The sequence below is a fragment of the Gymnogyps californianus genome, chromosome 3, assembly GCF_018139145.2.
Source record: "Gymnogyps californianus isolate 813 chromosome 3, ASM1813914v2, whole genome shotgun sequence".
Taxonomy (NCBI): Eukaryota; Metazoa; Chordata; class Aves; order Accipitriformes; family Cathartidae; genus Gymnogyps; species Gymnogyps californianus.
Window position 1 is genome coordinate 110,939,384 of NC_059473.1, and position 24,483 is coordinate 110,963,866.

At 46.2% G+C, this 24,483-nt stretch overlaps 2 protein-coding genes across 4 annotated transcripts in view; one reads left to right on the plus strand and one right to left on the minus strand.

The window, feature by feature from the left end:
* Window positions 1-221: 221 nt before the first annotated feature.
* IAH1 (isoamyl acetate hydrolyzing esterase 1 (putative)) lies at window positions 222-8,194 on the plus strand. Its single transcript, XM_050893879.1, has 6 exons — window positions 222-302; window positions 1,917-1,969; window positions 2,426-2,574; window positions 3,405-3,566; window positions 6,961-7,079; window positions 7,813-8,194. Exons 1-6 carry the CDS (start codon window positions 222-224, stop codon window positions 7,978-7,980), a joined length of 732 nt encoding a protein of 243 aa, XP_050749836.1. The 3' UTR covers window positions 7,981-8,194.
* A 1,727-nt stretch (window positions 8,195-9,921) lies between these two features.
* The window catches only part of ADAM17 (ADAM metallopeptidase domain 17), a 37,294-nt gene continuing 22,732 nt past the window's right edge, over window positions 9,922-24,483 (minus strand). For all 3 annotated transcript variants that reach the window (XM_050893872.1, XM_050893873.1, XM_050893874.1), the window contains 10 exons: window positions 24,096-24,184; window positions 21,858-22,010; window positions 20,785-20,984; window positions 19,623-19,726; window positions 18,798-18,932; window positions 17,070-17,200; window positions 15,931-16,009; window positions 14,683-14,771; window positions 13,940-13,996; window positions 9,922-11,976 (listed from right to left, as the gene is read on the minus strand). In XM_050893872.1, the coding sequence (XP_050749829.1) occupies window positions 11,626-11,976; window positions 13,940-13,996; window positions 14,683-14,771; window positions 15,931-16,009; window positions 17,070-17,200; window positions 18,798-18,932; window positions 19,623-19,726; window positions 20,785-20,984; window positions 21,858-22,010; window positions 24,096-24,184 (1,388 nt within the window). In that variant the 3' untranslated portion in view covers window positions 9,922-11,625. The remainder of the gene's footprint in view (window positions 11,977-13,939; window positions 13,997-14,682; window positions 14,772-15,930; window positions 16,010-17,069; window positions 17,201-18,797; window positions 18,933-19,622; window positions 19,727-20,784; window positions 20,985-21,857; window positions 22,011-24,095; window positions 24,185-24,483) is intronic.

Sequence of the window (24,483 nt, forward strand, 5' to 3'; positions counted from 1 at the left end):
CCAGGCCCCCGGCTCCACAGGAGGACGTGCTTCGCTTCCAGTAATAAGCCTTTTTAAAGAGGGGGGGGGGAAGCAATAAAACAGTGGCGGTGCTGGAACTCGAAGCCGGTTTTCAACGCGGATCTAAGCGGGGGCCTCGGCGCTCCGCTTCCCGCCGCAGAGGAAGCAGTGAGGTCTCCGCCTCCTCCTCTTCTCCTCCCGGCGGACGTCCGGCGGCGGCCATGGCGCTGGCGGAGGCGGGAGCCCGCGGGCGGCTCCTGTTCTGGCCCCGCGTCGTCCTCTTCGGAGACTCCATCACTGAGGTAGCGGCCCTGCGGCAGCCCCTCGGGGGCCGCGCCGCCGCCCCTGGCTGCGGGCCCGCCGGGGTCTCCACGCCGCCGTGGGCCCTGCGTGGGACCGGCGGCCCCCGCAATTCCCGCCTGGAGCTCCGGAGCCCCATAAACATCCCGGTTCCTCGTGCCGGGAGCGGCAGCCCGCGGTCTGCGCCCGGGTTTTCCTTGGACGCCGCGCCAGCAGCAGCCCGGCGTTAGACTGAGCGCCTGTGCCCAGCACAGGGCTTTACTTAATGCTAATTTTTAAGGAAAAACGAGCAACCGGCGGCTGCAGCGGGAGAGGATGTGTGTGTCCTAGCGTGGGGCAGCGCGGCGCCCAGCCTTGCCTCGCCGGCCGGTCCCCACCTCGGCTGGCGCAGGAGAAGCCTGTCAGGCAGGATCATGGTGACTGACCCCCGTGAGCCGCTCTCCTCAGGGGCTGCTGCCCGCCCGCTCTGCCGGGCCGGCCGCCGCGGCAGCTTGCGGTCAGGCAGCCGGGGGAAGCCGTCCTCTTGGGACTGCTGTAAAAACCCGCTTTGGCAGAGGCCGGCCGGTGTGGCGGGTGGCGGGGATCGGCCTGGCACCGCGAGGCAGGAAGGAGACCAGCAAAATGGGAGCGCAGCCCGGCATGGTTACGTCCCTGCTGGATCTCCCAAGAGAGTGTTCCAGGAGCTTTCACGCCTGATGGTCTTTTATGAGATTTAGAGCCTTTTTGCAGAAATTCATAAAGTTCCTATGTTAGAAGTGTGATCTGGTAGAAGTGTAGCTTCTGGTATTTCGGTGGCAGTGGCATTTTCCAGACAGGGAGGACAGCCTGTTGTCTGTAGTGACCCCCACACTCCTCCCTGTCCCGGCTCCTGGTGTGTCCCTTCTGTGCAGCTCCCTGCATCAAGCTCACCCACCTTGGAGACACGTTCTGCATTGATGTGACCGGACCATGGCTTGGTGAACATCTCCTTTGAGGCAGTACCAGCTTTTTAGTGTTCATTTTGGGTCCCTGCCTTCTGTTGCGCGGGTTGCATGGTGGAGTGGGTCACAGAGCTGCTCTGATGAAAAAAAGATTTGGCCAAAGACAAAGGTTATTTTTAATGGGAGATCGGTTGTCTAAACCAACTCACTGTGCAGCGTTGTAACAGGGAGGGTGGTGCAGCAGTGGGAATAAGGAGAAAGGATTCATTTTTTCACTACTAGAAGAAGTAGGTATCAAACTGCACTCCGAAGCGGCATGTGCTCTCCAGAATGAAGGCACAGCGAAAGGATCTTAGAAATAAAGTAGAAAAATATAGGGGAAAAAAAAATGCCTCACCAGCCGAAATGAAACTACAGCCTGACAGGAGTCAGTTTTGATTATGAAGGACCACAGGGTCTGTCCCTCTGTGGGTACGGTCCCGCGTTGCCTCTGATGCCAGCCGTGCGTCTAGGTAATACCAGGGCTGTTGTTTGACCTCTGCAGGGACAGGGCCGGCTGGGAGGGCGAAGCGCTGCTGCAGCAGTGCCAGAGGCCATGCATGAAAAGCTTTTGAGGAGGGAAGGTGCCGGTGGTGGGACTGACGTGCTGTGGAGTGAATTCTTCCAGTGAGGGTCTGACTGTTTTCCTTGCTTTAGTTCTCCTTCCAGGAAAATGGCTGGGGGGCATCCCTTGCTGAGAGACTGGTCAGGTAAGAGCTTAAATTTCAAAAGTAATCTCTAGTATGCAAAAAGTCATACAGGTTTTCTAAAAGAAAACCAACACAAGTTAATAATGTGTATTTATTTATTAACATTTATTTATTGAAGTGGAACTGCCTTAGTGGTAACCTGCCCAGTACTGGCGGAAATACTCATTGGGTGTTTCTTTCCACTCAAAGCTTGAGTGGAAAGAAAACAATCCTTAGTGATTGTCAAGATTGTTGTTCTGGTTTCATAGTCTTAAGTGACAGGTAAATACTACACATGCAATCTGTGCCTGCATTTTCAAAACGTAAAGTTGTGATCCCACTGAAAACTCCTGTGACATCTTGTTGTTTCTGAGAGGGACAGAGGCAGGTATTCTGACAGAATGGTTCAAAACTTCCCAAGTTCTGTTCTGGTGGGCAGAGGAGAGATGTTCTTTTTGATATGTGTCTCTGTTTCAGAAAATGTGATGTTGTGAACCGTGGGCTCTCGGGGTACAACACCAGATGGGCTAAATTGATCCTTCCAAGACTGATCACTAAAAGTACTAGTGCTGAGAGTACTGTTGCGGTTACTATTTTCTTTGGAGCTAATGACAGTGCTTTGAAAGGTACGGTAGCTTGCTTCCCCCCCCCCCCCCCCATGACCTGTTCTCTTAAGACAGTTTTACAGTTTAGCAGAAAAGGCAGAACATTACACAGACTTTTCCTGCTGCTTCTCTATGAACTGGTTGCCCTCTTTTGATTTTTACAGTGGATTGTTTTCAGTCGTTTTATTTGTATTAAAACCATGCAGTGCCTTCTATTTCTCTCCCTCTCACCAAGTTTTAATATTAAAAGTAAATTTCAAGGTGCTCAAGAATTGGTTGTGTATCCATCGCCTAAAATTGGAGTTAGGCATCTGGCTGATTTTTCTGCCTTTAAAGCAGTCTGATGAGTTCTTGGCAGATGGGTTGAGGAAATGAGGGAAGCGAGCATTTGGATTCTCTTTAAGATAAGCATACAGCACGCAGAGCTAGTCTAATCAAAATGATAACATCAGTGCACAAAGGACTGACTGTATGTCCGTGGGAATTTCCAAAATTTTCTCTACATCCAAGAGAGTTAAAAATTTTAGTTTTGTTTCAGGTGAGGTTTGAGGTGATTATGTGATCTAATACTAAGATACGGAGTTGTAAGAAAAAACATCTTGTAAAAAAAAAAAAAAAATCCCCTGTGCCTTATTTGTGTTAGTTGGAAGTGCTGTGTTTAAACTCTTGGCTTGTCTGCTTTGGATATTGAGGAATGGCATTTTCCTACCACGCCTCCTGAATCAATGGTTGAGGTGAACTGCATACTGAAAATGAGTGCCCACATCCATATGCTGTGTAAAAAGCATGTTATGTTGTGTAATCTGTAAGCAGTTTAACGTCGCTAATGCATGTGCTGCATCCCCTAACAGATCTGAACCCGAAGCAACACGTTCCTTTGGAGGAATATGCTGCGAACTTAAAGAGCATGATACAGTATCTGAAGTCAGTAGACATTACTGAAGACAAGATTATTTTGATAACGCCACCACCTCTTCAGGAATCAGCTTGGGAAAAGGAGTGTCTTGCCAAAGGTAAAAAAATTATATGGGTAGGCAGAATTTCTGCATTTTACCAGCAGAGTGTAAGTTACTGATCCCAGGCTGACAGATGATTAGCTTTGTGCTTGTGCCAGATTGCAGTCGTGTTCTTTGAGTTGATGGAAAAGGACTGCTAGCTGTTTTGCTAAACAGCTTTTGGATAAGCTTGTGGGGTAACTACCAACTAATTAGTAACATCCTTTCGAAAGTGTTGATTGATCTGCTCGTGCATAAAACTGACAGAAGTGGCTGCCCTTTGAGAACATGGGTTTTGTCGAGATGTCCTAGGCAGACTACATCATGTCCTAGCAGCTTCCAAAATAACATGAGTAATGGAAGAAATTTTGGCATTGTGTGCCTTAGAAGATTTTGTAATAGTGACAGCATATTTCACACCTATTTGGATAAGCAGTAATATCCTAGCCAGTTTTATTTTAAATTTTAAAAACCCCCAGAGAATATCATATGCTAAGGTTGCTAATAAAAGTACCTGAAAAAATAGCAAAAGTTGATTTAATGATTTCTCATTATGTTGTTCAAGCTAACTCTAAAAATAGAGACATAACAGCACTGCTTACTTTGTGTTACTCAGCTGGTGGAAATTGCCATAATCCCCCTGACTCCAGCAGCGACAGTTTATATATACCTCCTGAGAGCCTGTCCTTTTTTCCATTGGGACAGCTTGTCCAGTTCTTGCACATTTATAAAAGACTTTTGAGTTAGATTCAGGTAAATACAGAGCTGTCACCTGAGTATTTGCAGGGTTTTCTCTAACTGAGGTGGTATTGCATATCCTGAGTTGTGTACTCAATCAAAGTGGTAACACTTTGAAGATGACCTCATGTTTAAACTGCATTAAATTAGACTGTGTTAGTGCATGACTTTGCATTAGGGGGCTTTGGTGTGTGGCAGCGATCACTGTGCAAAACACATGTTGGACTATATGGACTTCCAGTCTCATCCAGCAGGGTAGTTTTTATATTTAATTTGGAAAAGGAGAGAAAGTCCTAGAACAATACTCGCAAACTGTGTAAGACAGTAGCAGCTGTAGCAGGTCAGATCAAACATCAGGTATGGCCAGTACTGTATACGTGACTAGTAGATCCTTGCATAGGGCGTAAGGGATAGGTCAGGCGCAGAGCAGCCTTTCCTGGCCTGTGTGCCCAGCTCCCACTAAAGCTGCTACAGCCGTAGTTTGCAAAACATGCACCCGTATTGTCCTTTTGAAGATCTGTTAGGTGAGCACACCGTGAATGCTGCTTATCTGTCTCCTAGCTATCAAGTAACACTTTTAAAATGTTGTTAATTCATTTTCGTCTTAAAGCTATCCTTTTTATGGGGTAGGGAGGGAGGAAACTTGCATTTACAGTGTTGACTCTGCCAGCATCTGTCTAAAAGGGGTTGCTCTAGGAATGCGACAAAAGACAGAGTGGTCTCAGACCGTGGACCACAAATGAAGTATTGTGTGCACAGTAAGCAGCAATATCAGATCATCTGCCCTCAGCCAGTATCCAGGAGAAATGTTCTGCGTATTTCTAGTTTTGTCAGAGAGATACATATCAGAGCAAAGGAAAGATGTGAAACATGAGGAGGATGATGTTCACAGGAACATTCATGCAGCTGTGAAAAGAGGCGCGAAAAGAAACTCAGCTTCCAAATGAGAGTGCTGAGGGAGACAGAGTCAAAGCCCTTAGTAAAGTCAGAGCTCCTCTTTGTCATCTGCGTAGCCATCATTTAATCGCAGAAGGCAAATGGGTTGGTCAAGCACTATTTGGCTTTGCTAAATTTGTGTTGATAGTTCCTTCTTGTCCTTCCTGTGTTTGGAAATGATCCCAAGAGGAGGTAAGCAAGCCCACTATCTATCTTTCCCAGCACTGAGGTGAGGCTGAGTGATTGACAGTTCCCCAGGTCCTTTTTCTTGCCTTTCTTACAAATGGGTGTAATGTTAACCTTCTTCCAGTCACCATGGGTCTCCCGTTAGCTGTGAATTTTTGTAGGTGGTAGGCATTGACCTCACCAATGCAACAGGCAGCTCTTTCAGGTCAGTCCCACACACCCAGGTGCATCTGGTGTCTCTGAGTATCCCCTAACCCACTGCTCCCCACTGTTGGCTGTCCTCCTTCCCAAGCTGGATGGGTACGTGCAGGTTGGAATAAATCACTAGGTTGCCTCCTTGGTCCCTCAGGAAACCCCCATGTTCCCTGAGCTTCCTTTGGCTGCTGCTCCTAGCTTATAGACCCAGCATGTGCTCCTGCGGAGCTGCACATTGAGAGCAGGCATGTGTTTGTGTGCTTCCAGAATGGAAGAGGAGATGAAACAGTCGAGAAGTAATCCTAACGATGAAAGAAAAGGCAAAGGGAGAATAAGAAATTATCAACTCTGCTAGATTAGAAGTCATAGAAAGGGAAAGAGACAGGACTGCAGGACCTCACCTGGGGAGGTGAGGTTGTGATCAATACAGGGAACTTGGCAACAAAGGGAGCTCTGCGTGGTGGAGGCTGAATGAGCTGAAGGGCCACTCAGTCCACGGGAGAGTTGAACCAGGAAGAAGGTTGAAGAAAGCAAGAGCTAGGAAACGTACCATGGTGGGGAAGGACTGGTGAGGCTGCCGAGGGTATTTTTATGATGAAAAGAAACAATGGGAGGAAAGAGGTGGCAGTGTGAAGAAGTGGGGATCATCAGATGCAAGGAGGGAGTAGAGTAGGAGTTGATGAATTGCATTATGGGTCCCATTAAAAAAAAAACAAACAACATACATAACTTAATAACATCCTGCCCCAAAGTTTCACTGTGGTCCGTGCAAAACTGCTGGCTTACAGTAGCTGGCACTGAGCACATACTGAACGTCCAGCTCCATGTAGCTGCGTGAACAAAGCTTTGGGCCTAAATATACCCTGGGTTCACCAGCATGTTACAGTGAGGAGACTACTGCAAGGACATGTTAAATGTCAGATGTCATCCAGGAAGTGGAAGGCAAGCTTGTAAATAGATTTGCATTTACTTAACTCTATTATACATGCTAGTAGCAGGTGTATGAAGAGTTTTAAATCTATGCATTGATTTTGCCTGAAGCTTGCCAGAAGGTGAAAGCTGTGAGCAGCACAGAAATAAGTGTTATGCTGTGTGCTTGTTGCTGTTGCCTCTTTCTCACCTGTTACACATCTGTTAACAAGAAACATATTTTCAAATGCCTCAAAAACAAAAGGTGCCCTGGAAGACACTAAATGAGCTGTAGCTTCCAGCCACTTAAATCGAGGTGCTTCGGATTTAGTTTGTAATTGGTTATGTCTGCTGGTTTAACAAACTGATATGCATCGTGTGTACCACAGAAGACTGAAATCAAGCTGTACCAGTCACAATTGATGTTTTCTTTGTTTCTGATTGATAGGTGACAAATTAAATCGCCGCAATGCCACCACTGGGGAATACGCCCAGGCCTGTGTTCAGGTAGCTAGGGACTGCGGAACAGATGTACTCGACCTCTGGACACTGATGCAAAAAAATCAGGTATGATGTCATGAGAAAGACTTTGAAACTGTCATGAATTGTGAAATGCATCATTTAGCACAGAGGAACCGGTAGTGCTGCACTATCGCTGAAATGATACAAAATATATCCAAATTACACTTTGGGGAAGGAAAAAAATAATCCAGAATGCTTCATAGTGGGCTACGAGAAATAAAGCTTAATAGAACCTGGCCCTTATATTTGGTTAGCAAATGGCCCCTGGGTGCATTACGTGTAAATAACCTTTTCCTTGGACTTTGAATCATGGAGTAGTTTAGGTTGGAAGGGGCCTCTGGTGGCACCCAGTCCAACCCACTGCACAGTGGTGGGCTAACTTCAAAGTTCGGTCAGGTTGCACGGGTACCTTGCTGATGCTTCTGACCGAATATCCAAACTCGTCCGTGTGACAGAGGCTGCAGATGTTTCCCATAAGCAGATAACTCCAGTTCGGACACTGAATCTTTTCTCTCTCCTGCACTCCCTGGTGCAGTAGACCGTTCAGTATTGCAGTAGACTCAGTATTTTGATTGCATCACTTAATCCCGTGATCTTTTCCGGATGAATAGCAGTGACTTAGGCCATCAGAACATTCTCTTAATATTTTAATACAAACAGTGGAAAATAAAACCAGTATATATAGCAGCTGGCTTTGAAGAACTTCTTAAAAATTTCTCAAGACCTCCTATTTGCAACTAGCAAATACATTAATACATGGTTTTAACCTCCCCTGTAGGATTTCTCTTCCTATTTGTCTGATGGCCTTCATTTATCAACAAAAGGCAACAGCTTTCTAGCAGCACAGCTTTGGTCACGCCTGGAAAAAAAACTGTCTGCTCTTCCTTCACTGCTTCCTTATTGGCGTGACGTGGACCATACGAACCCCGAGGCCAGTCTTCTGTGAGACCCCCTGCAGTAAGGAGCCGAAGCAGCCAAGCCTGGCAAAGCCAGCCTGTTTAGAAACAGCCGGTACCCAGCAACACACTGCAAGCACTGCATGCTTGGGGAACGGGGAGTCCCCTGTCAGTACTCTGCTGTGTCGCCTTCTCTTGGTCTGTGGGAGAATAAAGATGAGACCACTCGGGGTGTGTCGGGGGTGGTTTGTCTGCGTGCTGCTTGTGCCGGTAGCTTGAACATCTGCGGGGATGAGCAGCTCTTTCCTTGGAAGACTTGGAGGAAAATGAAGAGCTCAGCTGCGCCGTGACCCAGGGACAGAGGCTGCCCTGAGGTGTTCCTGGCCCAGCTGAGCTTTGGGGACTACGCTTTGATTAATACCATCTACTAGCTTTACACACCTAGGAGCTGATAAAGAGGCAGTAGTGTGGAGTTTGTCAAGAGCCATTAAGGCCAGGCCAGATTAATTTATTTGGATGTAACGCAGCAGTAGAAGCTGTTATCTGAGCTTTAGTGAGGCTTTTGATAGTGATATATTGTAGTTCAGAGCAGGGGTTTTAAAGTTTAACTTATTTTGGCACCACCAGCAGCTTCTTTATACCTGGCTCTTGTGTATAGACACAGATTTCAAAGCAGTGCATGTTCTTGGGTAGTACAAAACTGGTGATGCACATGCTCATTTTGAGAAGCTTGGAGCTTGAAGAAACTACTAGAAAGGGTCTGCACCTCTGCTGACAAAGCTGCACCATATATCATGTACCATCAAGTGAAGGAGGCCTTTCAAGTGAGCTTTGGTATTCATCCATAATTTAACAACTGATGTAACAGACTAGTACTGCATACTATGTATAGGTTTTGGCCAGGAGAGCACAATTAAACTACAAAACTACCTTTACAAACTGCAAAAAATTGCCTGAAACCTAGATGAAATTCAAGCAGCATGGGAAAAAAAAGTGGTTTGGGAAATAATTGGCTAGCCAGCCAGATAGCAGCAGAAATGAGACTACTACTGGACCATGGATTAAAAACAAATAAATAGTACATCACTGCAAATAAAAACCCTACATAGTTCTGGGCTGTATTGTTATGTTGTCACAAAACAGATGAGGCCAGTAGCGATGTACTTACTTGTGCATTGGGTAAGACAGAGTGATGAGAGAGCCTCAGGATGTCCTGCGTTGTTAGCGCCATGAGGCTGCCTTTGCTTTGTTAAATAACGAAGACAAGTTGGCCAAGACCTGTCACCTACTATGTAACAGTGTTACATACTGGAGCATAAGCAGTTATGTTACATGTGCCTGGAGCTAGACCAGAAGCTAGTTTGATTTATAAATATTTATGAATATTAAACTGGACTGTCCTCTCTGTAATAAATGCTTACAGTAAAGACTGGCTAAACAGCGGAAGGGGCTCCCTGTGGATCTTCCTGCGTTAGATGTTACAAACAAACCATGCAAGTACCGCTTTCACAGGGTCTGGAATACAGCTCAGACTGGGGGATGGATTCTGGGATTTCCAAGGCCTGCCTCAGACCTCTATTTTCATGCCCCCAAGCACCTGCCACTGCCTGGTTTTCATCTGGGAAGTAAAGACCTTAGTGCTGAGAACACGTACTTACAGATTTGCTACCTGGAAAGGCATTTGAGCACGCAGCCATACCTTAGATAGGAATTTCACCGTCGGAGCTGACCGTACTCCACAGGACAGATGGTGAGACCAACTCCATCCCCAGTAGGAAGCCGGGCAGCCTGCGGGTGCAGATCTGCACCACGGAGGCTCGGGGTCTGGCCTCCGCAGCAGCCGAGTCGCAGAGGGGAACAGCTAGAAATAACTGGCTCAAGTCTTGAGCTGCATGCCAGACTTTTAACTGAGGGTTTGACAACTAAAGAATTTAGATCTTTTCTAAAAGGACTGCACAGAAACAGCTCTTAACAGATTTTTTTTTTTTTTTACTATAAAAAGCTTTTATTGTATTGGGAATTAAATTAACTCCTCACACATGTACTTTGCACTGAATCAAAAAAAGAAAACCCAAACAAAAAAAAACCCCAAACAAAGTTCAAAACCAGTATCTAAAACACAATAGCTAGTCAGATAGGAATACCGTAAGGCACACATTCAAGTATTAGTGTAACAAGTATCCTTGGGTGGGGAGGAGAGGGGGGTACTCCCGCAAACCTTTCGGCCCAGGTTTGGTTCTTTTCCCTCACATTTTAAAACACAAAGGCTTTCCGCAGCTGCGGTTCCCCTGTGGCTGAGCGCAGGCTTGTAACAGTTACAATGGTTCTACCCTTGGTCACGTTTTATGTCAGTTTTATCAACAGATTATTATGGGAGAAAACAGATGCCGAATGAAGATGCTGCTTGACTATCACGATAGTTGCTCTATGACTCCACTGCGTCAGTCCGTCTGCTACTAAGCTAAAACAACGCTCATGTGCCACTCCCAGCTCACCTCACAGATCTCCAGGTGAATCAAATTAGAGGACACCATTAAATTACCAACTTTTAACAGCACATTTTACTACCTGTGTGGGAATTCGAATTCATGAAGTCTCCTCCTTATACTTGCCCTGTAAGTTTAACAAAGGTTTCTTTCTTTTTTGATTAAATTCGCAACTGTTTTTTAAACAAGTGCCCCCCCTGCAACGGAGTGATTTTTTTTCCTCCCCATTTATTTAATGCAGTAGGAGCTTCCAAAGGCCGCATAGACCCTGAAAACTGAGGCTCAGCTCTTTGAACATCTCAACAATAGTGTTAGCTATTTAAAAATAGCATTTGGAGAAACATTTCTGCACCAAAACCACCGCTGTAAACAGCTGGTTAAAACCATCCTCATCTGCGTAAATGCTTTCTCCCCTTACACTTCTTTCTCCTACCAGACACCTGCAACACACAAGCCTCTTAGTGCAGAGTGGGAAACTCCCAGCGAAAGCCCTTCTCTGCCACGAAGACAAGACAACCTCACCGCCAGAGGCAAAAGTGTTTCATGCTAGAGGAGCGTTTCCATGCATCGTGTAAGGCTTACCAGCTTCTCTATGATCCTTTTACTTCTTTATTCAGAAGCTGTATATCTTAAACTTCTTGATTCCAATTACACATCTTCATTCAATGCTGTGACACTGTATTTTTATCTGTTTCATTACTCTCATTCTGTTCTCAAGGCATCTGTTTAGGCTTTTTGCTTACACGTACCTTAAATCGCTAAATGATGTACTCTGTGCGGAACATACTGCAGTGTTTTCATTTTGTTTTTAAAAGCCCCGTAATTTTGTCTATCAGTGCTGTCAGACTACAAAATATTAAATTATAAAAAAGGCTGATATACACAATCCAATATCCAGCAGGATATTCGGTTTTGCACCACAGGTTGAAGGAAATGTTAAAGGTCAAGGAAATAGAAAAACAAATCCAAAAAGCTTCAAAAACAAGCCAGTTTTAGTTTGGATTTTCCTTTTTAAAAGATATAATGCTCTAATAAATGTCATTTAAGGAAGGTCATACACATGACCAGCATCTGCAGTAGGTCACTTCCTTGTTTCTCCCACTCCCTCACAAAAATATATATACACATATATTTATATTTATATAAATGAAATGGTTTTAGATCCTTATTTTGCAGACACAAGTCGTACAGTTAGAAGGCAGCAAGACACTAGCATTCTGTTTCTTTGCTGTCCACCCGGTTCTGGCGCTGCAGTTTAAAGGACGAAGCCTTCTCACTCCTGATGACAGGATGGTCTGTCAAGTCCTCAAAAGATTTGGCAGCCGAGCTGCTATTTGGGAAAGGGTCCTTCTCAAACCCGTCCTCATCAATGTGAGAGTCAGTGCTTGGGTCCTCCTGAATAGTGTCCATTCTTTGGTGGTCCTGTTTCGGTGCCGCAGCGACGGCGGGCACGGCTGTGATGGGCTGCAGCGGCTGGTGCCGGCTCGTCGACTGTGCCGCCGGGAAGGGCTTGACGATTCGAACGGAGGCAGAGTCCAGGCTGCTGAGCATCTCCACATTCTGCAAGAGACAAGCAGCCACGTCACCGGGAAAAGCAACCAGGATCTAGTCCAGGGTTCAGTTTTTGCACCATTTTCAAAGGGCACGGACACCTTCTGAGGGGCACCTGCACTCCTGTGAGAACGGTTCAAAGGCTACCGTGTCCTCCCCTCCACTCCCAGCAGAGATGTGCTGACTGCCCTCGTGCCACCGCACGTTACTCCGCGCCACCGCACGTTACTCCGTGCCAGCCGGGCTGAAGCCACTGCGCTGTGAAATTCAAAATCTAACTCCTTTTCCTCCACAGTGGATTTTTACTTACATAGGAGCAAGGGCACATCCAACAGAAGTAATTTGTTGTATTGGTTTTTCCTGAAGAAATCCAGCTACGCTAAGCACTAAAGGCAGAAAGGCGCTTTTATCGCTGCTTGTTCCTTCTCCATATAAAGCATCACGGGTGCAGCCTCACTGGGACAGAGCTGACGACTCAGCCCCACCTCCCCTGGGGCCCAACACTGCTTTGGCAAAACCTAGGACTGGAAATGCTGGGTCAGGCCAGATGACAATGAGAGCTCAGTGCAGGGAACCAGTCCAAGGTACAGCTTATTCCGCTCTTCCAACCTGAAGAGTCCCCTGTTTCATGTGCAAGAAGCCACACTGAAGGCAGGGTCAAAGACTGGAGGGACCACTGTGATCACACCCAAATTCTGCAACCCAGAGTAAGTTAAAGCGCATTGACTTCTGCTTCTATTTGAGCATGGTTTGGAAAACATCCAGAGATTTCTGGGCAGAAAAAAATCCCCATGAACCTTAGTAAATGCTAATACTGGGCAGGATGAGATGTTTACCTGCTACCAGTACCACATTTCCCAGCCACTCAATCCTCAGCAGATCCAAGAGACACAAGATTTGTTTGTTAAACTGGTGCTGGTGCAAGAAGCCCGTTAACTATACCTGTGCTCTGTTGCTACACCTGCTTCTGGGATTTTCTTGATTGAATTCAGGTATAAAGCTCTAAGGTGACTTTTCTTACGGCATTCAAGACCAGCTATGGGGCACTCGAACTAAGATCACCTTCAGTTACGTCAGAGTACATGACAGAGGCAATCTGCCTCAGCAGTCTTTGACTTCAGTGTGCTTCTCCCAGTGGCTGCACAAGAAAGAGCTCTGCAAGGCTTTTTTTCCCCTCCCATTACAAAACGACATTTCCTTAATTGAATGTTTCAGTTATTAATAAGAATTGGGTTGTCAAAGCACTGGATAGGATATCCAAAAAATCTGTGTCAGAAGGTGCCCGTGCTGGACTGTAATTAAAATTTATCTGGGCGCTTTTTTGCTCTTCCCCTCTCCCAACTCAGTATCTACAAGGTGAGAAGTGTCACTGACGGGTCCCTGCACCCTGAGGCCAGCTCTCCCATCAGCAACTGGAAGGCTTTAGCACATCTGCCCACCAGGAGCTGACTCCTGCAAACAACCTTGCTGCAGCGAAGACACCACATTTTGCAGAGATTTTTCTGCAGCGTCGCCCCGCTGAGCCTCGTGCTTCGCTGACACCACTTGGCTGGGAACAGGCGGTCTGCGGTTGAAGCTGCCGAGTGACCCGTGCCGAGGGGACCCCCAACGCAGGCGCCCGCTCCTGTGTGCCCGCACAGCACAGCGGTGCTCCGCAGAGCAGAGCGGCTTCCTGCCCCGGGAGCTGCAGCTGCTGCAAGAGAGCTGCTTTGTCAACAAGGTCAAGGCACAGCTCTTACAGGAAGGAAGAATCAGACCCCGCCAAGCTGCAGCGCTGGATATATCGAACACAGGCTTGTTCAAGAAAACAGTTTCCCCTCAAATTGATTCATCCATCTGCAGCGTGAGGCACGGCGCTCCCGGTCTCTCTATTATCACTTCTTTGATAAATACTCTGCACACACCTTAGGTTCAGATTTTCTAATATATATTGGATAGCTTTCTGTCCATTCATATTCAGACAGCAACTTACACTGGGGCAAAACAGGGACTTTGTGTTCTCCTCGTACTGCTTGTCCAATTTCTTGTCCTATTGGAAAAAAAAACAAACAAAAGCAAACCAACACACACACACAAAAAAAACAAAATAAGAAAGTTAGTTTCCCAGTTGCAAGGTCCCTGTCCCTGTTGCCCTGCAGGGACAAGGCAGTGCATGGGGCGCTTTTCCCTTCCCCTACCTCCCATGCCTTCCCATTCATCCCAGGAGTGCCTGTGGGTGCAGCAACCCTCTGCTCTAACCCCACGCTGCTGTCAGCATCACTCCACATGCCCACGCTTCCAGTTGCCATGAGCTCTCTCTCTTTACCCATGCATCCAAGTTCAACCAAGACCACTTCCCGCTCTGAGTCTCCCCACAAAAATGTGGGTGTCATTTCTTAGCAGGGCTTTAGAAAACTTTGACTCTAACGGAAGCTACCAAAATTATACTTGGGTAGAATCCAGGAGGCAGAGGAAGAAAATCTGCCTAGGAAAGAATGGGAAGGGCTCCAGGGAACAGTCATAGGAGCACTGGATCTGCCAGAGCCCAGCAGAGTTTAGCAGGAGTTTTGCCTATTGAAGGAGCAGTAAGTCTTACATAGGCTGGATTCCCCCTCTGGGGTTTGGCTAAAATCTTCCCATCACCATCTCCCACAGACATCTGCCATTTCATATATGAAGGGTGTTCTCTTACAGCTCAATCCAACAGAGCAGTCATCTCAAAGACAGCTTACTCACCACGCAGTGCACAAGGATGCTGAGAGGAATCCAAAAAAGTAAGGAGAAGACAAGCACAGAGCCCACTATATTATCCGCTAGGAACTTCCCTGTGAAATCAGTTCAAATCTGTTAGTTACCTACCAAATACTGTTTCACGAACATACATATATATCCCCATTCTGCAGCCACTGCTCATGCAAGCCAAGCCACAGAATTGCTCAGAGAAGCACAGGCTGCAGGACTAGGCAAAGATAAAAGAAATTATACAATTTTAGAAAATTGTATCCAATATGTTAACAATAACAGTTTTTTTTCCTCTGTTCTTCTCCGATGAGACACGCTGACAGGCTGTAACATTTAATATGAGTTGACTGGGAACAGGCTCTATTGAGTTAGCCAAGCTGCCCCTCTCAATTATACAAGACACACTGCCAGTCTGTTACCAAATTCTGATTTTACAGTCACATGATAACTACCTGCCTCCACAAACAAAATATTTGAACATCAAAGATACACAAACTGCCTCTACCTGAGCAGGCTAAATAGCTTTAACAGTTACCTAAGAAACAATTTTTTGACCGTAGAACTGAAGACTGAAAGCCCCAAACCCAGATAATTACACTGTGTAGGCACACCGTTACCGTGAGCGCATGCAGTTACCCAGTCATTGCACAGCACCGGCTTATTAACAGGTTTTGTATGGTTCCAGTAACACAGAGTGAGACACGGGGGGGGGTTACAGCAGGGGGCTACCTGCTTGGATTGCATGGTGGGGATCAAGACCAAGGAGGCCCACTCACAATCGCTGGGCAGTGACTCAGTACAGGCAGACAGCTTGAGGTGCATGACCTCAGCGGTTTTCTTAAATAAGAGAGAAATGAGGTTTTCCTCTCCCACTGAGAGGCCCACTTTATACTACGCTGAACCTAGCTGATCTCTAAAAAGACTGTCTGTTATTTCCTTTTCTCTACTTGACCTACTTCTTGGTATTCAGACAAGAAGCTATCATCTCCTTTACAAGCTTGGAAGATGCCTAGAAAATCACAGAGTGGAAAAATGCAAAATGATCCCCCATCCTTTCAGCTTTAAAAGGCAAGATCAGTATTGTCAAACTTTAGGCAAAAATATATTTATATATATCAGAAACACAGCTACTAGCTACCCTTGCTACAGGTGAATAAAAACAGCCAGCTAACTCCCTTCGAGGCTTTAGAGGTTCATGTCACAAACTAATAAAACCCCAAAGGATATGGTTATGTATCTTACCAAAAGTATTGATGCTGAGTTGGTCTATGAAATCCCAAAATCGTTCAATCACATCCTGTACTTGCTTCTCGCATTTGCCCTGCAAAAGTAAACACTTATTTACAAAATAATCTTACGCTATCTGAGCATTAACTACTGCCTTCTTGGAGAGGGAAGAAGATACAAAGACAGTAATGAAATGAAAACTACAGACACAGCAGCACTTGACTCACACTCTGAATACAGATTTACACTCATGCCCAGTAGCAGCCGTCCATTTTTATTGCCTTTATTTTTGGCAAAACAGTTTCAATTCTATTGCTGTCTGAAACAGATGAAGTTTTAATGTTTGAAACGTGCAAAAACCGCACCACCCTCACCCCATGTTAGGGGCCATGAAACTGAAGTTTCTGGAGAGCTTTAAGCACCGCAAGCCTCAGTTCCCATTACCCACCGAGAAGGCTGCAGCTCTCAGGAGCCCAAGGTTACAGACGGACTCCCAGATCTAGCTGTGCTGGTTTAACACAGTAGATCATCGGTCTTTCAGTTCTGCCAGCAGAAGGGCTGGGGCATGCCCTCCCAAATTCACTTCTGCCAACACCCAGTTTAGCTTCGACCGTTGGGGTCTGCAGGTGACGCGACTGTCCGTGCAGCTGTACCACGGAAACGGTCACTGAGTGCCAGCAACCCACCAGTCTCCCTGCCACAGGCTCGCTGCCCCTTTCAGATACTGCCAGCTAGATTTTCATGTGATTGCTCCCTGACCTGAATTATTTTAGTCAAAATTAACTGGGCTAATGTGAACAACTGAAATAGCAAGTGCTGCAAACCTAGCCGAGCTTACAGCAGCACTCGTTCACCTCCTTTGCACAAACTGCCAGCTGGCTAGGCTGTGGGGAGCAGCAGAAGGGGGTAATAAGCAACAGTAGAAGGTAACAGCTTCACTTTGCACAGGTCTCTGCAGAACTAACTTCCGTCTGCAGCCTCAGACACCCTTTAATATTTACCCCGTGGAGAGGCACTTACACAGCATCGCCCTGCTCAGCAGCATGTCAAGCTTTTGGCTTCTCTTTACCAGCACAGTCCTCGTCCCAGAGCACTCTCAAACACCCAGCCACAGAAGCAGAGCACGCAGTGCACTGACATCTGGGAAAACTTACATTTGTGTCACAGAAGCCCACAGTGCAAGGCTTCCCCTTGCGCAGGAACAGGAACTGGTTGTTAGCATCGATGTACGGTATGCACCTATCCTGCTCATCCCGGCAGCACACCTTGCAGGAATTATCCGTTTCTGTAACAAAGCAACCAACTCATTCCTCGGAAGCACCAAGAGTCACCTGCAACCCATAACCAGCAGATGCTTAACCCCACGTGTCCCCTGGCTGACCGTGTCCTGCCCAGCTTCCCCATGGGGAAGGCAGGATTGTGCAGGTTGCCCAATTTCAGTTACTCTGATGACCAAGCCGGAAACTCAACCAGATGCCCTGTGCAACGTATCGGGGGGACAGTGGGACCAAGCTCTCCAAGCTGATACCCCAACACTGCAGGAATCAACAGGCAGGTGAGGAGGTTCCAAACACATCCAAGAGACAATTTAAATATTTCTTGGACTTTGGGTCCTCTAGGCACCCTTCTCCTTAGCTATGCCCTCCATCTTAAACTGTGGGCCTCACAGCACTTCCCTGCGCTGCCCCTGTGAAGCTTTCCTCCTGCTCCCAGCTGCTTTACCAGATTTAAGAGCTGAGATGGAGAGCAAGCGAACAGTAAAGCTTATTGACAGCAGTATATGACAGGCAGGTTTGCAGTAGCAGGGGACTGGACTCGGGGATCCTGTGTTCTCAAGGCACTTTAACCTCTCTGAAATCTTTAACCACTTGTTAGAGGCCACCACTCCTCTGCCAGCTGCCTGGTCCAGAGGTTGGTTGGGACCTCCTTACAACCAGAGAACAGTCAGACTTTCCCTCCCATCCGCCTGTGGCAGAGGAGGTGGAGGGTGGGAGAGTGCCCTCCTTTAACGGGGGTGCCAGACCAGAAGTGCCTGGGTGCTGGCAGTGTGCCCAGGTGGCCAAGAAGGCCAATAGCATCCTGGCTTGTATCAGAAATAGTGTGGCCAGCAGGACTAGGGAAGTCCCCCTGTACTCGGCACTGGTGAGGCCGCACCTCGCATACTGTGTTCAATTTTGGGCCCCTCACTACAAGAAAGACATCGAGGTGCTGGAGCGTGTCCAAAGAAGGGCAATGAAGCTGGTGAAGGGTCTAGAGCACAAGTCCTATGAGGAGCGGCTGAGGGAACTGGGGTTGTTTAGTCTGGAGAAAAGGAGGCTCAGGGGAGGCCTTATTGCTCTCTACAACTACCTGAAAGGAGGTTGTAGCGAGGTGGGTGTCAGTCTCTTCTCCCAGGTAACAAGTGATAGGACAAGAGGAAACGGCCTCAAGTTGCGCCAGGGGAGGTTTAAATTGGATGTTAGGAAAAATTTCTTCACCAAAAGGGTTATCAAGCACTGCAACAGGCTGCCCAGGGAAGTGGCTGAGTCACCATCCCTGGAGGTATTTAAAAGACATGTAGATGTGGCGCTTAGGGGACATGGTTTAGTGGGACTTGGCAGTGTTAGGTTAACGGTTGGACTTGGTGATGTTAAAGGTCTTTTCCAACCTAAATGATGCTATGATTACAAGTCTCATCTTAACGTCTTCAAACCCAGACCAGAGGACAAAAGGACATATACATTCTTTTTCTGAATAGAAAACACTAGCCCTGAAAAACCAATGTTTAAACTTTTTCAGAAACCAGAAACACTGCCTTCCAACAGGCAACCCCACAGTGAGGCCAGCACTCTCCGGGGAGCAGAGTTGAAGCACACATTTCAGTTCAGTCCTGTGTCACCCACCGTTGCACGCACATGACCGTAGGTTCTTCTCCCTCTCGCAGAAAGGGACGCACTCCCCATCCTTGCACTTCCCCATGTCCACGCAGACTGTGTCATCTGGAGCATTCCCTGGAGGGGGGCACTCGCTGCTGTTCCCTACAGATGGGGGTCAACAGAGTGGGAGGACTGTGTCAGAGCAAAGGGCAGAGCACCTAACTGTGCAGGAGAAGAAAAAAGGAAAACAAAGGAAATCCAGACTCATCCCAGGGGGGAACCCCAATAGCTTGTTCTTGGCTTTCATCTGCAGGCTGCCTGTCAGCTCCTCCGAGAGGCAGCTGCAGCTCTGGAGGCTTTCAACAACTCAGGCATTGTGGCACTCTGGCAACCAAGCAATAGGTAGCAGACCCTGGAGGCGCATCAGCAAAGCAGGACCTCTGACTTGTCTCCTTGCCTCCAGGAAAGATTATGAGGAGGAAGTAAACAAGTGGGGAAGTGAAGCAGAGTTGCAGCAATTCCACCCTTTCTATGGCAAGATTCAGCTCATTCTTGTCCCCTCCCAGTGACATACTCTGTTTTGCTTTTTCTTCTTTTCAGGGAAAGAAACGAAAAAAAAAAGGAAAAGAAAAAAGAAATCAACATTTTTCGTGTTCTTCTGGGCAGTAAATCACCAAGTGCCTCCTGAACTACAATGAAACTCATTATAGGGCAATTTTGTGATGCTTAACTGGTCTCTAAAATTACATGTACCGGATGAATAAAGGGCACCAGTTTGAAAGCGGATTGAACAGGACACTGAGCCTGAAGCGCTTGGCTAGCTGATGTAAAGGGGACAGAACCACGTCCTACCAGTGCAAAAAGACTCTCCTTTACAAGTGGCATTTATGGCTTCTTGGCATTTCTTCTGTGCACTTTCAAACTGGCAGCCTTTACAGCAAGGACTGTTCCGATCACTGTGGAAAGATCAAAATGAAAGAAAGAAGTATTAAGCAATTTTTTAAAGAGAAGTACAAGCATGACAAAGCCAGGGAAAAAGGATGTTTAGGGGAAAAAAGCGACGTCTTGGAGATTGACTCACTGATTCAAAATCCTTGCCCTCTCTGCCCCCTCCCATAACCACCTTTCTACACACCCACTCACTTTTCATTTACTCTAAAGGTAAAAGCACGTAGAAAGTACAACATATTGAAAGACAACACAGGGACCCTAATATTTATTCAAGGCACTTGGATCCTCCTCTTGTCACTTGCTGTGCAACTTTGGACAAGACCTTCCACTCTTTTCTTCCCCACACATTTCCACCCCTTCTGTTAGTCCTGAAGGTTTACTACTCTTTATTCTGCACTGTCTTTATTCTCGTTGTTCTGCACCTAATGCAAGAAGGCCCTTAGTACAAAAACACTCATTAAAATTGAGGGAATTTCTTGCTAAACAACAGGAGTTGCACAAGCTCTCTACTGTTACATGGTGCAGAGCTGAACTCTGAAAAAACAGATTGGACACTGCATTGCAACAGGGCCAGAAATACCCCGAAGAGCAAGAAGAACAGAAAAAGGGCTCATTTAGCGCTGTCACTGTGTTGTCTGCTCAAACACATTTTGCAGCAGTCTTGAAAATACCAGGATGTGATCCCAGTTTAAAGCCACCTTGCAATACAAGCAAAAATTGTATTTGCACAGGAAATTTTTAATATTAATTTTTGATTGCCTAAGTTTGCTTAATAATAATAGTAGTAATAATAATAATAACAACAACAACAACAAGAATAATCTTCAAGCCTGTAGCTCTTGACACTTCTCAGAAAAAGTAACAGAATGCTATAAAAATTAATGTATACAAACAGTGTATGCACAGAGCAGCCTTTCCTGAAATCCTTTATTGTCTTCAGCTCACACGTTCAGCCTTAAAGCCAGGACACAGGTCTGTGACACTGCAGGTGGCTTTAGGAGCTTTCAGCCCAGCCCATCGTTCTCTCCCATGTTAGGAGAAGTCGCAGCTTATTTCCCCTTACCTGCATTTGGCACCATCTTTCAGTTTACAGTCTGCAGAGCAGCAGGGATCAGCCTGTTGGTACAAGAGGCCAGGATCGCATTCCTCCCCTTCATCCACCCTGGAGTTCCCACACACTTTGTTGTTGCGCTCTTTGAAGCACTCCTGGGCCTTGATCTCTATGGTCCTATGGATGGATTTTTTGCTGCAGCTTGAGAACATCTAGAGAGTCACGAGGGGAAAGAGCAGCACTGAGGAGCGTACCTTTCTGTCAACAAGTGGCATCTAAGACAGCCTCAGCCTCCTTACGCCTCCAAATTCTGGTGACTCAGAAAGCAGTTATTCCCTCTATGCTGTCAGTTTGATACTTTGGAAAAATTTTAAGATGGGAAAGTAACGGTTGGGTCCATAAAGGACATTGCTACGTTACAATGCAGGGGACACCCGCATGCCGTCTGGCTCAGGGTCACAGAGCCACTCCAGCTCTCCCACAGCTTCAGGAGCACTAGCAACCATCCCCAGGAAGGGCTGCGAAGTTGCAGCAACATGGAGAGACTGCAGTGCCTCTCGGCAGCAGGGCTAGGCATGAACCACAACAAGTCAGACCAGACTGCAGACTAATCATTCCCTCGACAATCTTGGTTTCTCATCTGCGGAGCAGGCACAATGCCAAGTCCGCGCTGCGCTGCCAGTGCAAGCTTCTGAGACTGGCAAGCACCATGGCTGTGGCGTCTGGCAGTCTCTCTCCAACAAGAAAAGCTATGGACCACCCAAACGCTATTTGGGACTGAAGGTCCTGTATTTGACTCTTGCTGATGACTTGTTTTTAGGAGTATGTGGCCACAGCTAATTACAAACAACTAATTAAAAAAGCACCTGGACACGCTATGAACTCCAGTGAAACTCAGAATCCAAAGACGAGCTTATCTTGCAGAGAACCCAACTGCATGCAAGTATGTTTTCTTATTATGCCTAATCCATTACATTCCTGACGGTTTCAAGCTACAGGAATCATTAACTAAATAGACTTTCCATGCAAAGGGTCATTGACCATAGCAGAAACTTGTACATGGAAACAAAATAATGTAACTATACCTTGTTGTTTTCATGATCTCCACTGACAGCAATTGGATACATAACGTATTTCCCTCCCTGGTCTTCAGTGGGGGCACATTCTGGCAGACTATCAGGATCATGCTCTGCTCCAAAGTTATGTCCGAGTTCATGTGTTGTAACCAGGTCGGCCTCCTTTTTTGAACATGAAAAAAGCAATGTTGAAAAATCAGTCTGAGCAGGACAGGACAGAAGATTCCAGCTACTTCCACCAGCAATTCTAAGATACACTGAGATGGAAAGGGATTTCCCTATGAACATTTCTGTTTTAGAAGCGGGGAACTGAAGGCAAGTAAAATTATGGTCCACTTCCAAAGGCAAGTTCCAGGACTAGGTTTGAATACCAAACCACTGTTAAAGGCAAAATACTGTCCTAGAATACCAGTTCAATCTTGTTTTCAATGCAATGCAGATACTTAAAATATGAAAATTTGCTCTTAAATAGCTGGAAGGCATAAAAAGTTGAAACAAAAACCAATCCAAACAAACACCAGCTACTACGATTAGTCAATCTCTTGTTTAACATATCTTGCCATTAGAATTATTTCTTCTAAATAGATGATGACATTAGGAGTGCTGAATAAGCTCTTCTATTGCACGATTACTAGGAAAGACATCTACAAATGTGGCCCAACAGGGATGGATTTCCAACATCATTTATGCAAGACAGGACTCCCTCTGCTGAGGATCCCAGACGGGCTCTGCCTCGCTGTGCGCCTCCCTGCAGCGCCTTGACCAGCAGATGGTGTCAAGCTCCCAAGGTGACAGCCACGAATAAAACTAGCACAGAAATAAAAGTTAACCGCAAGGAGACCGAGCGGTTCACGAGAGAGAGGAGCAAGTTTCATGAGCTAACCGTCATTTCTGCTGCTGTGCAGGCACAGGAAGGACCAAGCACTGCAACGAGCAGCATCGGTGTCCGTGTCTAGGCATAGCTAATGCGAGAGCCAGAGACAGGAGAGCTGCCCAGAGATCACTCCTGTGCTTCATTGTGTTGAATTTGGGGAAGGGTTTTGAGCAGGTTTGTTGTTTTGTTTTTTTTTTAAACCCAAGTGGACACCATGCAGCACTTTGCCTGTGAAACCAATCCATAATGCTCCCACCACCTCATCCCAAGCTTTGTGCCTGCCACTGGGAAGACAGCAAACTCAATTTCCTTTGTAATCCAAGGCAGAACTCCAGCTTGGAGATTGAACAACAAATGCAAATGGCATGGCAACGGCTAGAGCTCTTTGTCAACATCCCTCTAACACAAAGCTTCACTGTCTTTTTTTTCTAGCTTCTTGACAGCTTCTGTGCCAAGTTTTAGCCCACACATCGATTATGAATTCCCTTTATAATCAGGCTACAGAAAAGCACAGCTGGGAATTCAGCAGAAGTCAGCAAGAGAGAAATATGCCCAACTGCAAAGATTTGGTAGATGCAAACACAGGCACTGCTCTGGTATCTTTACAAGTGAGACAAAGCTCAGATTCAGGCCTTTACGTATTTACTATCTCATCAAGTATGGAAAAAAAAAATCCAGACAGCATCAGGTTACATTAGGCTGAGTATTAGCACTAATAAGCCCTGTCTATTATACTGTTCTCTGCTCTACTTATTCAGGATACACACAAAAATCAGGTAGAGGAATTTCATTAAAAGGCCCAAACTAAACCTCCTACTTTGTCTGCACTACTTTCACTGCTTTACCTTGCAAATGGAACAGACCAAGCGTACACAATCAGCCATCTGCATGTTGTAGGTGTACATAATAGCAAACATAAGTTTTTTCTTATTTGAGTCAGCAGACTGATTTTATTCTTACTGTAAGGCTACTTGTTGTATATTACTGCTTGTTCTGTTTCAGGGTTTGTTTTTGGTTTTGTTTTTTGGTTTTTTTTAAAAGCAAAAGACATCTAAATTCATCTTTAGATACCAAAATCCTGTTTATATCTGGACAACTACAGCTCCTATTAGACACTAGCTATGTTTCCCCATTCCTGTTCCGCAGTGAATTCAATCTTCAATTCCATTCAATCCTGACTCCCCTTGTCAGCAAGAACAAAAACTATGATTTTGGTTTTGTGACCTACATCCTCGTCCCCAGGGATCAGCCTCAATCAGAAAGCTTGTTTCTGAGAGAGCACAGAAGCTTGTCACAATCCCACGGCACACATCACCAACACACACATACATACACTGAATGTTCACGCTCTGCAGAGGAGAACACTCTCCTACCTTTGTGAGGATGGTCTTCCCATAGTTCTTGGTGCTGGTTAAGCCACTGTTCAGATAGATGTCCTTCTTTGCAATTTGACTATAATAAGCTATAGAAGTGAGAAATAAACAAAAATTGACAAACTTTTTTCCTGGGTTTCAGAGTTTTTTGGGGGAGAGAAGGATCCTTGTTTGAGGAAAGGAACAGCTTTGTTGTTCTCACAGGCTCACCAGTGAGACCCTGCCTCTTGCCAGTTTTTGGAGTGGGGCATCTTTCAAGCACAGCGCAAACCGCTCATGTATTGCGGTAAAGGGGAAAAGATAAGAAATTCCCAAGACAACAGCATCTGCCATTCCAGAACCGCTGCAAGATGCACCCACACAAAGCAGTCCTTGGTCTAGGGTTTGT